The 18,030-nt window shown below is 38.3% G+C and overlaps 1 protein-coding gene across 1 annotated transcript in view; it reads left to right on the top strand.

Moving 5' to 3' along the window:
* The first annotated feature begins 4,300 nt into the window (after positions 1 to 4,300).
* Positions 4,301 to 18,030, top strand: part of LOC125663923 (cytochrome P450 4F1-like) — a 19,973-nt gene continuing 6,243 nt past the window's right edge. Inside the window, exons 1-2 of the mRNA XM_048896363.2 lie at positions 4,301 to 4,500; positions 17,980 to 18,030. The exon at positions 17,980 to 18,030 is cut by the window's right edge and continues 103 nt beyond it. Coding sequence (XP_048752320.2) covers positions 4,351 to 4,500; positions 17,980 to 18,030 — 201 coding nt within the window. The 5' untranslated portion in view covers positions 4,301 to 4,350. The remainder of the gene's footprint in view (positions 4,501 to 17,979) is intronic.

The following is an 18,030-nucleotide window of genomic DNA, read 5'->3' on the forward strand; positions in this document are numbered from 1 at the left end:
AGGACTCGGACATCGATAGTTTCAATCACTTGGTAACATGTCCTGTAAAAAACAACTTATCAGTTGTGAGGTATACCAAAAACAATACGTGGGTTAAAGGAGATGAATAACCATCGATCCACCAATATTATCTATCAAATTACATTATATTCGTTTTTCTAATTGAATACACTGTACAGATCCAGTTGTTGAACTCTTTAACATGACTGTCACAGGTGGGAGGACATGACAGTTATGGTAATTGATGACTATCCTGATGGTCCGTGCAGATAAAAGCACATTCTATTTTCAAGCCTTTAAGTGTTTTAATTAGTCTCCACTCTTTTCCCCACGGGTTTAGCATCAATCATTCCCATGATATCCGTGTCTTCTTTACCCATGAATTTATTGTTTCTTCACTTCCTTCGGAATCGGGTCGGTTCTTTTTCACAGATGTAAATGTAGTGTCCGCTCTCTCCACGATTTCTCTCAAGAGTTCCGTATTCTTTCCCCACGATTCTTAGCGTCTATTCTTTTCTTGTCAATATAGATTTACTTTTCATTCTGTTTCCAAGGGTTCAGTGTTCTTTATTTTCTTGTTCCTTTCCTCATGGATTTATTGTTCATTCTCCTTTTAAGGGTTCAGTGTCTTACTAGTATTGTCTTCCCGCAAGTTTAGTATTCATTCTTTCCCCCAAAGGTTTAGTGTCTATTCTTTTTACAAGGGAACTATTGTCTATTCTTTTTACAAGGGATCTATTGTCTATTCTTTTTACAAAGACTTGGTGTCTATTCTTTTTCCACGGATATTTTGCATCTTCTTTTCCCACGAGCGTAGTTTCTATTCTCTTAAGACGGGGTAATTGGAAATCTGCTCACAATTCACTGTTCTCGTCTTTGGCCATTCAAATGCATTGTATAATTTTCTCTTGACCCTGTATCTACTTTGCAATGACAATGGTTTATTCTCAATAAATTGTATGCCGATGTACAGTGTAGAGATACATTACACGTGATATAACTAAATACGTGCATGCGTAAGAGTAAGTGAAGTGCAATATCTGATAGTGGGCTAACCAGGAGAGGTAACTCAGATCGGACAATTCTAGGTATTGATTGGATAATTAGCTTGTGGTATAGAATGGAAACGTAACCCATGGCATCTGGTGATGATTTTCATGGACGAGCCTAAACTGACAATTTTCTGATGTTATTTCGAAAATGAGTTTACCATTTTCATTTCTTTGAATTTACGGACAAAATTTCAGAGACATACACCATTAGGTATATATTTTAAAATTGGTAATATTGAAAGGAGCAGATCAGTTCGCACATTTTAACACCGTTCGGGTTATTGCATTATTATGATTGTTGTAAAGCAATATTTATTTCTTACATTTACTTAATACGTTATCTTGTACATCAATATTTCTCTAGTCACAAAGTATGCAGATAAACAACCATTTGGTTCAAAACATTGAATGCGGGGTGATATCAAAGTTTCCAAGCAACAGAACAGTTTTTCTATACATTTCAAGAGGAAAGTAATGCCCGAGACTTTCATTAAACTTCAATAGATGTTTACACGTTTTTACATAAAGCCAGAATTGAGTTCATTGGAATATAAAAATAAATTGAAAGTAGATATTTTCTACTTTCATTTTTGGATATTATCATACATTTCCTTCAATAAAAGTTTTGTTTCATTAAAAAAAAGGCCCACCATACCTCACATTGATGACAGGGGATTCTTACTCTTCCTAGGCACCTGATCCCTCTTCTGTTGTGTCCAGGGATCTGTGTTTGCCCAACTATTTGTTTTGTATTGCTTATCGGATTTATGAGATTGATCACTGTTCTTTATCTTCACCATTGATGTCTAAAGAAAATGCATTTTTTGGTGCATTTTTCATTGCATAGAAGATAAAGCATTGGTGATCTTGTGACCAATGCTTTTCTCCTCACAAAATGAAAATGTAGAATATATGGTACCGATATATTTATATCTAAGAAAATATGTTGGAATACCTTCGTAGTCTATGGTGATCAGGTCTTCCAGCACTCTGTTGGAATTCCCATGGGCACGAATTATGCTCCAATATTAGCTGATCTGTTTATATATTCTTATGGGACAGAATATATTCAAAACCTTTTACATAAGAAGAAAAAATATCTTGCTGTGGCCTTCAACTCGACATTTAGATATATCGACGACGTCTTCTCTGTTAACAATAATTATTTTCATTTATATGTCGATTCGATATATCCCAGTGAACTCGAAATAACGACAACACAGTCTTCCACATTTGCTTCATACTTAGATGTTTTATCGAATATACACTGTAGATGTTAACTGATGGCAAACTAACAACTCAACTTTATGACAAACGGAATTATTTCAACCTCTCCTTTGTCAACTTCCCATATTTATGTAGCAATATTTCATTATCACCTGCATATACAGTGTATTAATAATGATATTTTAATAATAATATCTATTTATATAACGCCTTATATGACTATAAATAACTACTTTAAAGTGCTGCACACAATAAAAATGACACAACATATTATAAAAGCATTAAGACTGATACTATTAAAACTATGCTAGCAAAACATCAACACACCAGCAAACGTCACAGGGCACAAAACACAGCTGCAAGATTAATAACACGCTCAAAAAAAGTCGACCATATTCTGTTAGATCTTCACTGGCTTCCAGTCAAATACAGAATTCAATATAAGATCCTTTTTCATACTTTCAAATCTCTCAACAACCTATCTCCAGTTTACATCAAGGATATTCTTACAGTTTACAATCCCACACGATCACTAAGATCCGAATCTCTGCATCTCCTCCACGTACCTCGGACACGTACGGAAACATATGGGGACCGACGTTTGGATAAGGCCACATCGAGTCTTTGGAACTCTCTGTCTTTTAAACTCGGACAATGTACTTCACTGTCTAGTTTTAAAGCGGACCTCAAAACGCATCTTTTTAGATTAGCTTTTAATTTGTGATTTTCTTTTTACATACCTAGTGCTCTGACATTACAGCTCTTTAAAAAAGTCAACCTTCAGTTGCTATTTAAACTGTACATTTTTTATATACTTATGTCCTTTCTATGTATTTAATTATTCCTAAGGGTTGTTTTAAATTGTTTCATGTGTTATTAGGGTAATTATATCATTACATTACACGCTATATATTAATGATAATAATTATGTATTTTAATTCTGACACTTTGAATATGTTATTCACATGCATCTCATCGTCGGAAACCCACGGTTGATTACACTTCGTTCCTCTCTCTCCATCAGCGCTTCAGAGAATTAATGTTGCTAGGGCGCTATGTAAATAAAATTACATTAAGAAAATTCCAAGCCGTACAGTCAAATGATATAAAATACAATAGTTGAAATAAATATATACTTAAAAACATTTTAAAACTGATGGTTATGAAACCATAAAGATTTAACCACCTGGGCCCGGTAATATCCGTCGACTGCCCTATTTCGGTGACTGAACAGAATCAGTGACCTTTTGTTTACGTGTGCGTGTTGTCGTTTCCGGGTGTAGATTGCGTCATCAATTTCGTCGTAGTGTTTTCAAACATACATAGAGTATGTCTTCATTTTCCCCCCGAAAATGAACTACTAGAAAGAGAGTATGCAAAAAATCAACACGAGCACCCCAAAAATAAGCCCATTTACTTATGACTTTTTCAAGCAAACCTTCAAATTGATATAAAGTATACCAAAAGTCTAGAATTCTACACTATGTCATTATATTCATTGACGTTTAGTTGCACATTCCTTATGTATATATATACTCTTTGAAAACAGCTACAAACTTTTGACAAACCTATATTAACAATTGTCACCGAAATAGGTGACGTCACCGTTTTAGGAGCACAAAGTGACATGTTTTTGGTTACGAAAATATATTCAATTAACGTACCAATGGAGTTGGAATTTTTGGATGAAAGTAAAGGAATTCAATTACTTGAAAGGTAGGTGTATTATTTATTTATTTATTTAATCCAAGTGATTAATGAAAAAATCGCGGTTTATCACTAAGGTCACCGAAACTGGTCAGTCGACGATACTGATAACATGCAAGTCTAAAATGGTGTGTTTTCAAATGTTTTTAAGTGTTCAAATTCTGAATTGTGAATTCTGCACCCATACATAATGCCATAACATCAATTCAAAGAAAATCACAATTTTGATCAGTGTAAGTCTTTACACGGTATCTCCTGCATACCAAAATAAAAAAAGAAAGAAAGAAAAAAAAAGATAGACGTTACAATGATGACATGAATTGGCCGCCATATTGATAAGAATTACAGTAAAAAAAAACTGACGATGATTGGAGTTCTGTTGGTGGCTGCCTTCTCTTTAACAATCATCATAATTACACAAGTGTTAATTAAGTTCATCAAGTTAAGGAATGCTTTCCGAGGATTTCCTGAGCCGACTTACGACAAGCACTGGCTCCTGGGACACATTCCTCACGTACGTATAATCATGTCCCATATATTGTCATCGGCGATTAATCCAAACATTTTCGTGTCATGCTTAATCAAGGTGAAATATGATCAAATACTTAATATGATTCTAAATATGATACTAAATCATGTCCCATATATTGTCATCGGCGATTAATCCAAACATTTTCATGTCATGCTTAATCAAGGTGAAATATGATCAAATACTTAATATGATTCTAAATATGATACTAAAGTTCTCGACCGTATGCAACTGCAGTGAAACGCTGACCCAAGTATATACATATAACCTTCGGTACAGATGTACGAAGAACTCGAGTGAACAGAGTAAAAGTTCATATCTATGGAATGCCGATTTCACTGAATGGAAAACACTGCATTTGAGATATTCGAAATAAGTCTATATAACAGTATTGAGTCGTGGTACCAACTAACGCTTTGTATGCACAGTCTTATAGAACTGTATTAAATTGCACCGCGCAAGGATTCACTAACAACATACATACAGTACATTCATTCATTATGAAACGTTCTACTTTACCATTTTTCCGTTCGGTTATCGTGCGTTCACTGTTCCCTCACCGTGCGCTCTCCGTACGTTCACTGTTCCCTCACCGTGCGCTCTCCGTACGTTCACTGTTCCCACACCGTGCGCTCTCCGTACGTTCACTGTTCCCTCACCGTGCGCTCTCCGTACGTTCACCGTGAGCTCTCCGTTTAGTTTGGTGTTCACAAATCGTTCACCATTCACAAAGCGTTCACCGTGTGATTTGAAACACCAAAGTGAAAGTAGCAAAGCGAAAATGAGAAAGAAATGCGTGCGTAAGAGTGGAAAGAAACTTTCTTATTATATCAGAAGTTTAATTTTGAAGTACAAAATTTAAGGATTATCCACTGTGAAAATTCAAAGAATACTGCAGATCACTCACAGATCACTCTGCAGATCAAAGGTTAGGATAAATAACTATTGTTTGGTTAAAAAAGGAGGGGAGGGGGAGTTCTGAAGGAGGAAGAATATAAGAGCTTGCTGCGCCAACACGGTTATCAGCTGTGTTGGTTGAGTTATGATCGGGCTCGGAATACGGGCATTCATTCACCCGCTTGGCGCCATATTGTTAGTTTGTTTATTGCTTGTGTTCGGGGAAATAAAGAGTATTTCAGTGACAGGTTTGTTGTGGACTCTCTCCAACCGTGGCGTGGTGGCAGAGACTTCGACCCTACGTCTCCGGAAGTTAACAACGAGGATCCTCGTGTAAGTAGTTCTACACGCACCCGACAACGTGGTTACCTGGCACAAGTATGGCAAACACACACAGAGCACCCAAACAATGGTGTCTTTCCAAAACTGAATCTCTAAATTCCTTCGAGAATTGGAAGCAAAACTTAATATACTCATTATCCTTGATCCAAACTTTGCTGCATTTTTATCTCATGACGCACAATGGGCCAAAAAATCGAAAGCTAACCCGAATCGGGATTTTGTAAATGACGATGACCCGATTCCAGAGAACCAACGCCAGACAGCGCAGCAAAAATCAGCCACTCTAGACCTTATGCTTGGCCAGATCGCCAATTACTGTCCTGTAATATCCCGCAATGTAATAGTGAAGAACTCGACTTCTTTGGAGCAAATATGGCAGTCCATAAGGTTACACTTTGGTTTTCAGTCATCCGGCGCCCATTTCCTCGATTTTAATGATATCACTTTGCGCCAAGATGAGCGTCCTGAGGATCTCTATCAGAGACTTCTAGCCTTCCTTGATGACAACCTGCTCAAAAGAGAAGGTGGTATCACACACCATGGCGTGAACATCGACGAAGATGAGGAAATGTCGCCCACAGTTGAGAACCTCATCGTTCTGACCTGGCTTCGCTTAATAAACCCCTCACTGCCTCAACTTGTCAAGCAGCGCTATGGCACAAAGCTTAGGGTGCGTACATTGGCATCAATAAAGCCTGAAATATCTCAGGCTCTCCCCTCACTTCTTGAGGAAATTCGCAACAACGAGGATGCCAGATCATTCCGCACATTCACTCAACCTCATAAGGATAGTCGTATTTCACATAGTCAGAGACCACCGATGAAATCACAAAACCGTTCCTGCCCATTATGTAAACAAGCGAAGCGCACCAGTACTCATTTCCTCAGCGAGTGCCGTTTTCTACCAGACAGTGACCGGAGATACATGGCAAAAGCGAGACAAATCCTTGGCTTCCTTGATGCAGATCAATACACTGACTCTGACATTGATAACCTTGATGAGGAGTCCCATGTTGAGCCTACTGTTAGTTTAGTTAGCAACTGTGTGTCTATTCGACAGTCACCGTACCTAGATGTTTTCTTTCAACACACTCATGTTCGTCTCACAATTGACTCTGGTGCTACAGGGAACATGATAAGAGCATCAACTGTGACTAACTTGAATGGAAAAGTCAGCCCCACCAACCAATCAGCTCATCAAGCCGATGGCTCTTCACCATTAAAGGTTGTGGGTGAAACAAAGTTGTGCTTCTCCAGAGATTCCCACTCGTTTTTCTTCGAAGGACTAGTGATCGAGAATCTAGACGTTGATGTTCTTGCGGGTATTCCTTTTATGGAGGCAAACGACATAGCTGTTCGACCATTCAAACGTCAAGTACTGATTGGAAATGACACTATTTACACTTATGGATCAGTTACCACTGCTAACAGAACTGCCCTAAACAGCACCAAAGCACATGTTCTTCGTACAGTGGCCTCTACAACCGTGTGGCCAGGGGACTATCTAGAGGTAGACATTCCAGAGTCTGTACTTAAGCGTGATAGTCTACTTCCCGTTGAACCTCACCTTTCAGGATCCCTTGTTACCCCTTCCATTATACACAGTGTTGGGAACAAGATTCGCATTGAGAATACTAGCAGTGATCCTGTAACAGTTCGCAAGCATGAACACCTTTGTGATGTCCGGCAGGTATATGTTCCATCAACAGAGCCAGTGCCCATCATGTCGACAGATACCAATGCTAGTTCTGAGAGCAACTCCAGACATTTAACACCATACTCATCACTAGTCACAGTAGATCCTGATGGCGTTCTTCCCTCAGAGACTGTTCAAGCCTTTAAGGATATTCTTGCAGAGAATGATTTGGTTTTTAGCCCTGTCTCAGATGGTTATAATGGATACGCTGGATCCTTTAAGGCTGAGGTAAACATTGGCCCTGTCATGCCCCCACAGAGAAAGGGTCGACTGCCGCAATATTCTCGTAATCAACTAGAATTACTCCAGACCCAATTTAATGAACTTGAAGCCATGGGCGTATTTAAGAAACCCAAAGAGCTGGGGATCACAGTTGAGTACTTAAACCCCTCATTTCTTGTTAAGAAAGGATCTGGTGGATTCCGACTTGTGACTGCCTTCTCTGAGGTAGCCCGTTACTGCAAGCCGCAACCCTCTTTGATGCCAAATGTTGATTCTATTCTGCGGAAAATTGGCCAATGGAAGTACCTTGCTATGACAGACCTTACCAAAGCGTTCTATCAAATCCCTCTTGCCAGAGGTTCCATGAAATACTGTGGAGTTGTTACACCATTCCGAGGCGTCCGTGTCTACACCCTATGTTGTAGCCCTTACATAGTTCATAGATTACGAGTCTATGGGAATGCCTGGATCTGAGACAGCTCTAGAAGAGCTTACATGCCGTGTTTTGGGTGACCTGCTTGAAGAGGGTATAGTTGTCAAGCTAGCAGATGATCTTTATTGTGGAGCAGACACGCCAGACCAGCTCCTTGAGAATTTTTCCAGGGTTCTTACAGCCTTGAACAAATGCAACCTCAAATTATCAGCCTCAAAGACAGTTATAGCACCTCTCAGAACAACAATCTTGGGATGGATTTGGCAACAAGGAACCCTTAGTGCTAGCCCGCATCGCACAGCCACTCTAGCATCCTGTGAAATGCCTTCCAAGGTAAAAGCCATGCGTAGCTTTCTGGGTGCCTATAAAGTATTGTCTCGAGTAATACCAGGCTGCTCTTCGTTGCTAGCCCCATGGGAGGAGTGTATTGCAGGCTTAGACTCCAAAGACACCATTTCGTGGTCTGATGATATGATCCATGCTTTTCACCTAGCCCAACAAGCCCTGAAGGCTACCAAAACCATTCACATACCACACCCAAAGGACACCCTTTGGATAGTAACAGACGGTGCTTTGCGCAAGCCTGGCATTGGTGCCACGCTGTACATCTCACGAGGTGACAACAAGCTACTTCTTGCCGGATTTTTCAGCGACAAACTGCGGAAGTGCCAAGTATCATGGCTTCCATGTGAGGTAGAAGCGTTGTCAATTGGGACTGCTGTCAAACATTACAGCCCTTACATAGTTCAGTCATTAGGACCCTGTTGTGTTCTCACAGACAGTAAACCATGTGTGATGTCGTATGACAAATTATGTCGTGGGGAGTTTTCTGCCAGTCCTCGTGTGTACACATTCTTGTCAACAGTTAGCAGGTACCAGGTTTCTGTTCGTCACGTTGCTGGGGCAGCCATCCTACCCTCGGACCATTCAAGTCGCAACGCCCCTGAGTGGATAGAACCTAACTGCCAAATCTGTTCTTTTGTCGCACAGTCTATGGACTCTGTTGTCCGCAGCACATCCGTATCAGACATCCTTAATGGTTCCACAAAGTTACCATTCACAACGAGATCTGCTTGGTTAGCAATACAACCAGAGTGCTCTGACCTGAGGAGGACTTGCTTCCACCTTCGCCAGGGTACACGTCCTTCCCGTAAAGCAACCAACATCAAAGATATTAAACGTTATCTCAGTGTCGCTATTATAGCTTCTGACGGATTACTAGTGGTTAAGCGGAATGACCCATTTGTGCCATCTAAAGAGTTAATCATAATCCCTCGATCAGTACTCCATGGTCTACTTACATCGATTCACCCCAGTGCCAACCAAATGAAAACTATCATGAAACGGTTTTTCTTCGCATTGGATATGGACAAAGCGATTGACAGTATCACCTCTGCATGCTCACAGTGTTCTGCACTTCAGAAGGTTCCAAATTTTATTATTGAGCAAACAACATCAGATCCTCCTGAGACTATAGGAGGCTTATTTGCTGCTGACGTTATGAAGCGAGAAAAACAGCTTGTCTTTATTATGCGTGAGTGTATTTCTTCTTACACCACCGCACGAATCATTGAGGATGAGAAAGCGGAAACCCTCCGCACTGCAGTTATCCAGTCCTGCATAGAGCTTAGACCAATGGATGGACCCTTCGCAGTCATCCGCACTGACCCAGCCCCAGGATTTCAGGCTCTTGTGAATGACAAGATACTACAGTCCCACCGTATTTCAGTTGAAATTGGACGTTTTAAAAATGCCAATAAAAACCCAATTGCAGAGCGTGCAGTCCAAGAACTACGTGAGCACATACTGAGAATTGACCCTACAGCACGAGCAGTTTCTTCTCTTGTGTTATCACTAGCTGTCGCATCTGTCAACTGTACTATTCGTCAAGGTGGACTATCTGCACGAGAGATGCTAACTCAGAGAGATCAGTTCACCAACCGTCAGTTGCCTATATCAGATCGGGAGTGCATTTTGCAGAAACATCTATCTCGCAACGCAAATCAACCAAGCAGTGAGAAGTCTAAGGCCCCTTGTCAGAATTACCCTCCCACACCCACGGTTGAGGTTGGAGACTTAGTGTATCTATTTTGTGATAGAAACAAATCCAAAGCCAGGAACCGTTATCTTGTTGTGTCAACTGATGGAGAATGGTGTCAAATAAGAAAATTTGTGGGCAATCAGTTACGACAGTCATCATACAAGGTTAAGAAGTCTGAGTGCTATCGCGTTCCTTCACCATCTCATGACCCATCATATGCCGTTGATTCAGATTCTGAGGAGGAAGAGTTCTGTGAGATACTACACCACAATAGAAAAAAAAAAGAGGACAATGCTTCTTATCCTTATAGCATTCCTCCAACGCCCTTAGAGATTATGTCTCCCCTACCGGATAATAACACACTTGAGGATGAAACCATAGACTCAGATATTCTGGAGCGTACCGGTACTTTGGACCCATCAGATAGCCTACCATGTTCCTCACCGACAAGCAAACCTACTACTCGCCCCCGCCGTACTATACGTCTACCGAGTCGGTACCAAGATTTTGAAATGTAGCTGTTGTACTTTCTCAGTGTTATTTTTAATCAGTTATAGTATAAGTATTACCTTATTTGTGTTCAGGGGCAGAATAATCCCCAAGTAGTCAGAGGATAGTCTGTCTTATGATGACTACATTGCATTGTGTGTTTTATAATTGTTTTGGCCAGGTTAGCTGTTCACATATAGATAATAGCTTTGTCATGTCACATATATCATTATGTGAACAAATGTTACCCATCAGTTTTTATTGATTTATTAGTTTCCTTAAAGCTTATTTTCTTTGTCTTACTGTATAATCACAACTCATTATTAAGAGAAAAAGGGAAGTTGCGCCAACACGGTTATCAGCTGTGTTGGTTGAGTTATGATCGGGCTCGGAATACGGGCATTCATTCACCCGCTTGGCGCCATATTGTTAGTTTGTTTATTGCTTGTGTTCGGGGAAATAAAGAGTATTTCAGTGACACGTTTGTTGTGGACTCTCTCCAACCGTGGCGCTGTTATAAATTGAACCCATATAGGCCTACATGTACACTAGCGAAGGACGAGCGCTGGCACAAGTACAAAAAATTAGACAGTTTCAGTTAATATATACCTCACCCTATCCCCTCACAAATTATCATTTTAAAATTTTGAAGTTCGGGCAAAAGCACACTTTATTATTATTATATTTTTGACAAGTCAATTTTCTCCTAAAGCCCCCCCCCCTACCACCACACACACATTGAAAAAACGATGCTACATTCCAATGCACATTCGTGCCCAATGTCAAACTGATTTGACTAGTATTTCTGATTATTTTATGCCTATATTCATGAAAGACATTGTCAATAAATGTATTTAGACCGTTCGCCAAATTTGAAACTTTTGTATCGTTTGTCCCTAATATAAAGATGCAATTTTTTCTCGAACATTTCTGCCCCAGAAATGATAGATTCTTTAAATATTCTACGTGTAGTTCAGTACAATAAACAGGTTTATCTGCATCAAAAATATACAAATGTTGCACAATCTAAATGTAATTCATGGTCACACTATTTCATTTTGTACGTACATTAATTCTGAAATTATTTCCTCAGGTTGATATACATGTAGTTGCAATAAAGTGAATTACGCAAAATCTAAGTAGGAAGAAACCTTTTATACTATTAGCAAACGTCCAGGTGTCAACACAGATTACCTATACCGTACGTGTTGTTTGTTTAATTTTGATTTTGACTCCTTTCAGGGATCTTTTACTGTTTTTTAATTGCATGTATCCCAAACGACCGAGCTCTTAAATTTTGAAGTCATGCATGTACATCTGTAAATTATTGATGTAGCTACAGAGCTAATTACTAGACTTTTTCCCACATACATTGTATATACATTGTACTCATGTATTTTAAAAGAAGTTGAATACCGTGTATCATAAGTCAAAATGTAATACATGTAGTATACCGAGATATCGCATCAGTATTCATGATTTATGTAAACGTCAAGAATTTTAGATATATTTCCCCCCTACTTTTCATGTATACATGTATCTGTACATTTTAAACTGTAAACAAATTACATACGAAATTTTCTTTTGTTTGTGTATGATTGCTGCATGCATTGATGTAAAATTTACGATCATTTCATGAGAAATATACATTCAGTACTTGAACAAAATGTAATATGCTTTGTTTAGACTGAATATATTCAGAACTGTCAAACATGCAGTTTCTGAATCGGTTTTGTTTTATTATTTATTCATTTATTCATTTATATACCTGATTATAAAATAAGTACAATCCAAGGGAAAAATCCGAAAGATTCCACAGAAATAGACCATCTTGCGGTCACTGTGCGCTCACCGTTCACTTTGCGTTCAGCGCTCACCGTTCACTTTGCGTTCAGCGCTCACCGTTCGCTTTGCGTTCAGCGTTCGCTTTGCGTTCAGCGCTCAACGTTCACTTTGCCTTCACCGTTCGTTCACCGAATTGCGTTCATTGTTCGCTCACCGTGTGTTCACCATTCAAGTGGGGAAAGTAGAGCGTTTCAGGGACTGTACCGTCGAAGTGTCGACCGTGAAGGAAGCAAACCGGAACATGCAGTTTATCAACGAATCTTGGTAACAGACTACATATGAAGGCCCCATGCACAGCGCACAGATCGACTTTGAAGTCGCTCCGACAGAAAATTTAGATCTGACATCACACAAAATACGTCATGTACCAGAAAATGCAATATGATTTGTGAGTTTTTATTTAAAAACTTTTAAACTGCATTCTAACTTGCATTATAACATGCAGCTTTGTCTCCAATTAAATCCGACACTGTAAAATATGAAAACAAGTCACAGCGGCACTCCATGTGACGTCAACTTGTACATTTTGCAAGACATGACACATTTAGGTGGATCAAGCACCCCCACCCACAAGTAAAAATGCTAAAACAGCAATATTTGCAAATACTTGATATACCATTATTTTACAAATTGTTGGATCAGAGTTTTTTGAATTTTTACCGTTAGTGTTTTGTGTAAGAAAATATACGCCTTGTTTGACATTATGAAAAAAAGTCCAACAAAAGGTATTTTATTATACTTGCACGTTTAATTTACGTTGATTTTCAATTTCATAGAATGCTTAACAATGAAACTATGCCGCAATGTAAAATAAAAAAGAAGGTTGGTGCCATCTTGGGTGATCAAGGGGGCGTGTTCATATGCCAAGTTACAAATAAATATAGCAAATCAAGTTGCGTATTATTAACAATTATAATAAATGGCGTCTGAGACGCAAGAAACTTGAGTCCACTATTTCATGTGAAAAAAGTTGTCTGCATATTTAAATCTCTTATATTTACATTTGCAACTGTTTTCTCCTACATAACACTATTACGAGCAATACGTATTTATTTCTGGATAAATCTACTACGGGGTCAACAGAGGTCACGGCTGTGCGTATGAACATTTGTTAAAAGTAGGTAACAGGTACTACTTTTACTAAGGCAATACACATCTAGCAATCGCTCTCACTTACTACAGAAATCTTTCAATAGATGAAATCAACATCACAAAATGTATTTACGGTTTTATTTGTATTCCAAGCAGTGGACTTTCATCAATAATTGATAAAAGCATTTCTGTAAACAATGTCTTTAGCCTACTAGGCCTAATGTATGTCTAAAATTTCGTCTGCTACAACTTCACCCTGGTCATCGGTGATGCGGAATTGTACCTACTGCTAGACGATGACATTAGGCTTTAGCAAAAAGGTCATTCACAGGATGTATGGCCGATAAGTCGTCAAAGTGCATTAAGACCTACACACCACACTGCTACCGTGCCACAGCAGCCATAGTGCTTGATGTCGGTTTCCAAGTTTATGTCGGGACATCGAAGCGAGGCGTCGTTAAAAACCTATTACAAAAAATTATCGAGTCAAAAGAAGCGTTCAGTGAACTCATGTTTATCAACAATTACATATCCAAATCCAAACCGTCCCTTACCTTCGTGCAGTTCCACATTCTCTGCGATGTTCAGTTCTTTCCGGAGATTCATCTGAGCTGCGTCCTCTGTCCTGTCTATAAATGATTTGCCTACACCTGACGACTGCCGCCCTGTTCTTCATGTTCCTCCATCTCAGTCTTCTGTTAACTCCGTAATATCCACAGAATATCTTTCAAAGTCGGTCTTCAACGTCTTCACTTTTCAAAAATCAAAGCGCATCACAACTCTAAGTGTAACACTGCGCATCCCTGTTTAAATCATAATTCCCCCACCCCCTAAAATTAGACATATGGAAGAGTTTTCCATTATATACTCCCGAGTTAATGTATAAGTATATGTTGATATACTTGCTTTCTAGCGTCTTAATAATTAAAACAGTTCTTCATTTTATAGAACTTTGTTTTGTGTTGTCGTCATTTTGAACATCTATGACGCTTCGTTGTGGACGTCAACAATTTGAAATGTATGGAAACGTGTTGTTAACACAATTCAGCAATGTTACCGACCAAAAATGTAAATATAAGTAATAAGGTATCATTTTAAAATATTTATCGGGATATAAATACGGGTTGGTACATGATCAAATTTTCCATAAAGCCCTTCGGGCTTTATGGAATTTGATCACGTGACCAACCCGTATTTATATCCCGATAAATATTTTTAAATGATACCTTATTTCTTAATTAAACAATTAAAGAATAATTATAAACATCGAGTACTCTTGTTTCACATTTGCACACTATAGTTTTGATAGTTGTCAGTAGTCGGAGCAGTAGATCGCACGCATTTTTTGGGGGTTTTTTTGGATGACGAATTTGAATCGTTTTGGATGTTTATAATTATTTTCCCATTCAGAAGGTTATGATAGTTTCACAAATGAGAAAAATATTTTTGTTTGTGGAAAGAGTTGGTCACAGCTTATATAGATCCCGGAAGGTGTAATATCTCTGTGCAAAACTACGTACCTTAGTTTTTCCTGTTTGTATGTCCCTTCTGTAAATGTTTTGGTGAGATAGTGTTTTCCATTTTCGCCCGTTTGCACGCTCATCATTTTATCAAACTTCAGTTGTTATCGCGACTACAGACTATTATATGAAAAATAACCCATTTAGATACATCGACGACAGTTTATTCATAAACAATACTAATTTTCATTCACATGTCAATTTTAAACTCAAATCAAAATACCCCACAGTCAACCATATCTGCTTCACATTTGGATAATGATATTATTGTCAAACTATCAAATCAAGTTCGTGATAAACGTGATGACTTCAACTTCTCCATCGTCTACTTCCCACATTTCTTAACAATATGCTGTCATCACTTGCATGTGGGGTTTATGTCTCTCAACTAATACACGAGAGTATGTTCTACGTATGATCAGTTTTTAAATCGAGGCAGGCTATTGACAATACATGTAACTTGATGTTACAAGGGTTTCAAAAGTGTCGTTTAAAGTCAGTATTTCGCCGTTATAATGATTGTATTTGCAAATACAACTTGTCATTAGGTCGAATGATGTCTGACGTTGTTAGGCCGGTTTTTACATACAGATTTTAACTACGGATTACTCCATTTACTTTATCAAGATAAAGAGCTCACAGCTGGTGTGATTGATAAACAGGGAATGCTTACTCCTGCTAGGCAGTTGATCCCACCTCTGGTGTTTCCAGGGGTCCATGTTTGCCCTAATTTTTATTTGCAATCTTTATGGGATTTATGAGATTGGTCATTGTTCGTTATCTTCCCATTTTCATGGTCCAATTTGTAATGTATATACATGCATGTTTGACAGCAGATAAAGTTAAAAAATCAAAAGTGTTCACAGAGGAGAGAACTGTGACTTTGCTACTGTTGCATCAGAAGAAACCATTGTATTAATGAATTACGCAATAGAGAACTTGGAAACATCCAAATGAAGATTAGCTAAAGCACAATATACACACGACACATATTTCACTTTTCGTTTGTGAGAGCAAGTTACATATAAGCGTTCTTCTATGTTTTTCAATTTGTCCCTACTTTAATGCCATAGTATTATGTAAATCTCTCAGTAAAGTATGTAACAGGAAGGGAGAAAATGCAATGAACCAGACTGGGATTCGAATCCGGGCCTCCTGAAGAACCTCTCGTAGGTGCTCTAACCAATGAGCTATCCGACCACCGATGATCGAACCCGTCTGACCGCCACAAGTGTCTTTTGATAAGCGTATAATGAATCGAGGCCCATAGGAAACAACGCTCACCTGCGCCACTTTGGCCCTGCCGTTGTTCAAGATCAGCATTGAAGTATAACAAGGTCTTGCCATAAAGAATCTATATAAAATCATGAAAGCCCGACCTTAAATAGTTCAAGAGATTTCAAAGAAGTTAGGTTTTTCTTAAAGGTTTGTTTGTTTTTGTTTGTTTGTTTTTCGTCCCGTTGAGACTTTTAACATTGATTGGCAAGCCTAAAGACCAAAAACATGTAGTCTGCGTTGTGAATACGTTTGTAGATTAGTGTAGTTATAGTGCTAGATGTATTTATATGTAGTTTTTGTTATTATGCTCTGTTGATATTGACCACATTATGTAATTCTTTTCGTTTGTCCCGAAAATTTGACAATTTCGTTGTTCGTGTCGTTGGTCATTTTAGTGCTTTGTATAATTTTTTGTATTTGACCTTGTATCCATGTTGTGGATCCGACACTTTGAGGTATCGGGTGTTGTTGGAACTTTCGTGCTTATATAAATATATATATATATATATATATATATATATATATATATATATATATATATATATATATAAAGTCTCTTTTTTGGAAGTAAAATACAGAAAAAACTCTAAACACTTTGTTGAAATATTTCGACCGTGTTACCGGTCTTCTTCACGAAAACACGACTGAAGAAGACTGGTAACACAGTCGAAATATTTCAACAAAGTGTTTAGAGTTCTCTCTCTCTCTCTCTCTCTCTCTCTCTCTCTCTATATATATATATATATATATATATATATATATATATTTAACTACAACTGACTCAGCCTAAATTGCAATAAAATCAGTAGCAAAGAAGTTTTTAACACTTCGTTCGTGTTCAGACCACAGGGGCTCGTCACGAATTGACCCTCTCTATTCTATATTTACATTTATTTGTAAATATAGAATAGACGATGTCAAATTTTAAAAAGACAAATATTTCGTGATGAGTCCCTGTGTTCAGACGAAATATGCTTCTCTTGGATTTTCTTTGCAGTTTCTTGAAAGTTATTTCCCTAAAAATTTCTCGCAGCTCTACAAATTAAAGACACCTTTGGTACATTGTCAGGGGTACAAATATTTCTTCTTAATAAATTTTGTCTGATTTCTTTATTAATATACACTTGATTTCTTTCTAATTTCATACTCGATAAACAAAAGTACATCCGGTGTGAGCTTCGTTGGCGACATTTTCGGTGCAAGAGTTCCCATGATTGACAATTTTATAACGTGACCTTTGCGACGCCTAATTTCTTACTGATTTTACCATAAGATAAACCCTCTGCATGTAATTTTAAAATCAACGTCATTGTTTTAGTTGGTATTGGTTTTTCCTTTTCGCAGTCTCTTCCACCGTGCTAAAAGATTATGTAATGACACGCTAGTGTAAAGACACGTGTGACCATCTAAAATTATTTTTATTCCCGCCCCTTTAAATATTGGTCCAATCGCAGTGATTGTTCTTTCCATGATGCGTCATCATTGACATATTTGTTTTGAAACTAACTATCCGAGACCTCGAAGGAACTTGAGAAGCTGAGTCGTTCACACTTACTGTAAATTCACAGTAAAGCATTTGACACATTAAGAAATACTCACTTTATTTTAGTTTAGCGGAGGTTCCTATGGTCAGCAGATTTTGGACAAGATGATGGAATGG

Source organism: Ostrea edulis, chromosome 1 (genome assembly GCF_947568905.1).
Source record: "Ostrea edulis chromosome 1, xbOstEdul1.1, whole genome shotgun sequence".
Classification (NCBI taxonomy): domain Eukaryota; kingdom Metazoa; phylum Mollusca; class Bivalvia; order Ostreida; family Ostreidae; genus Ostrea; species Ostrea edulis.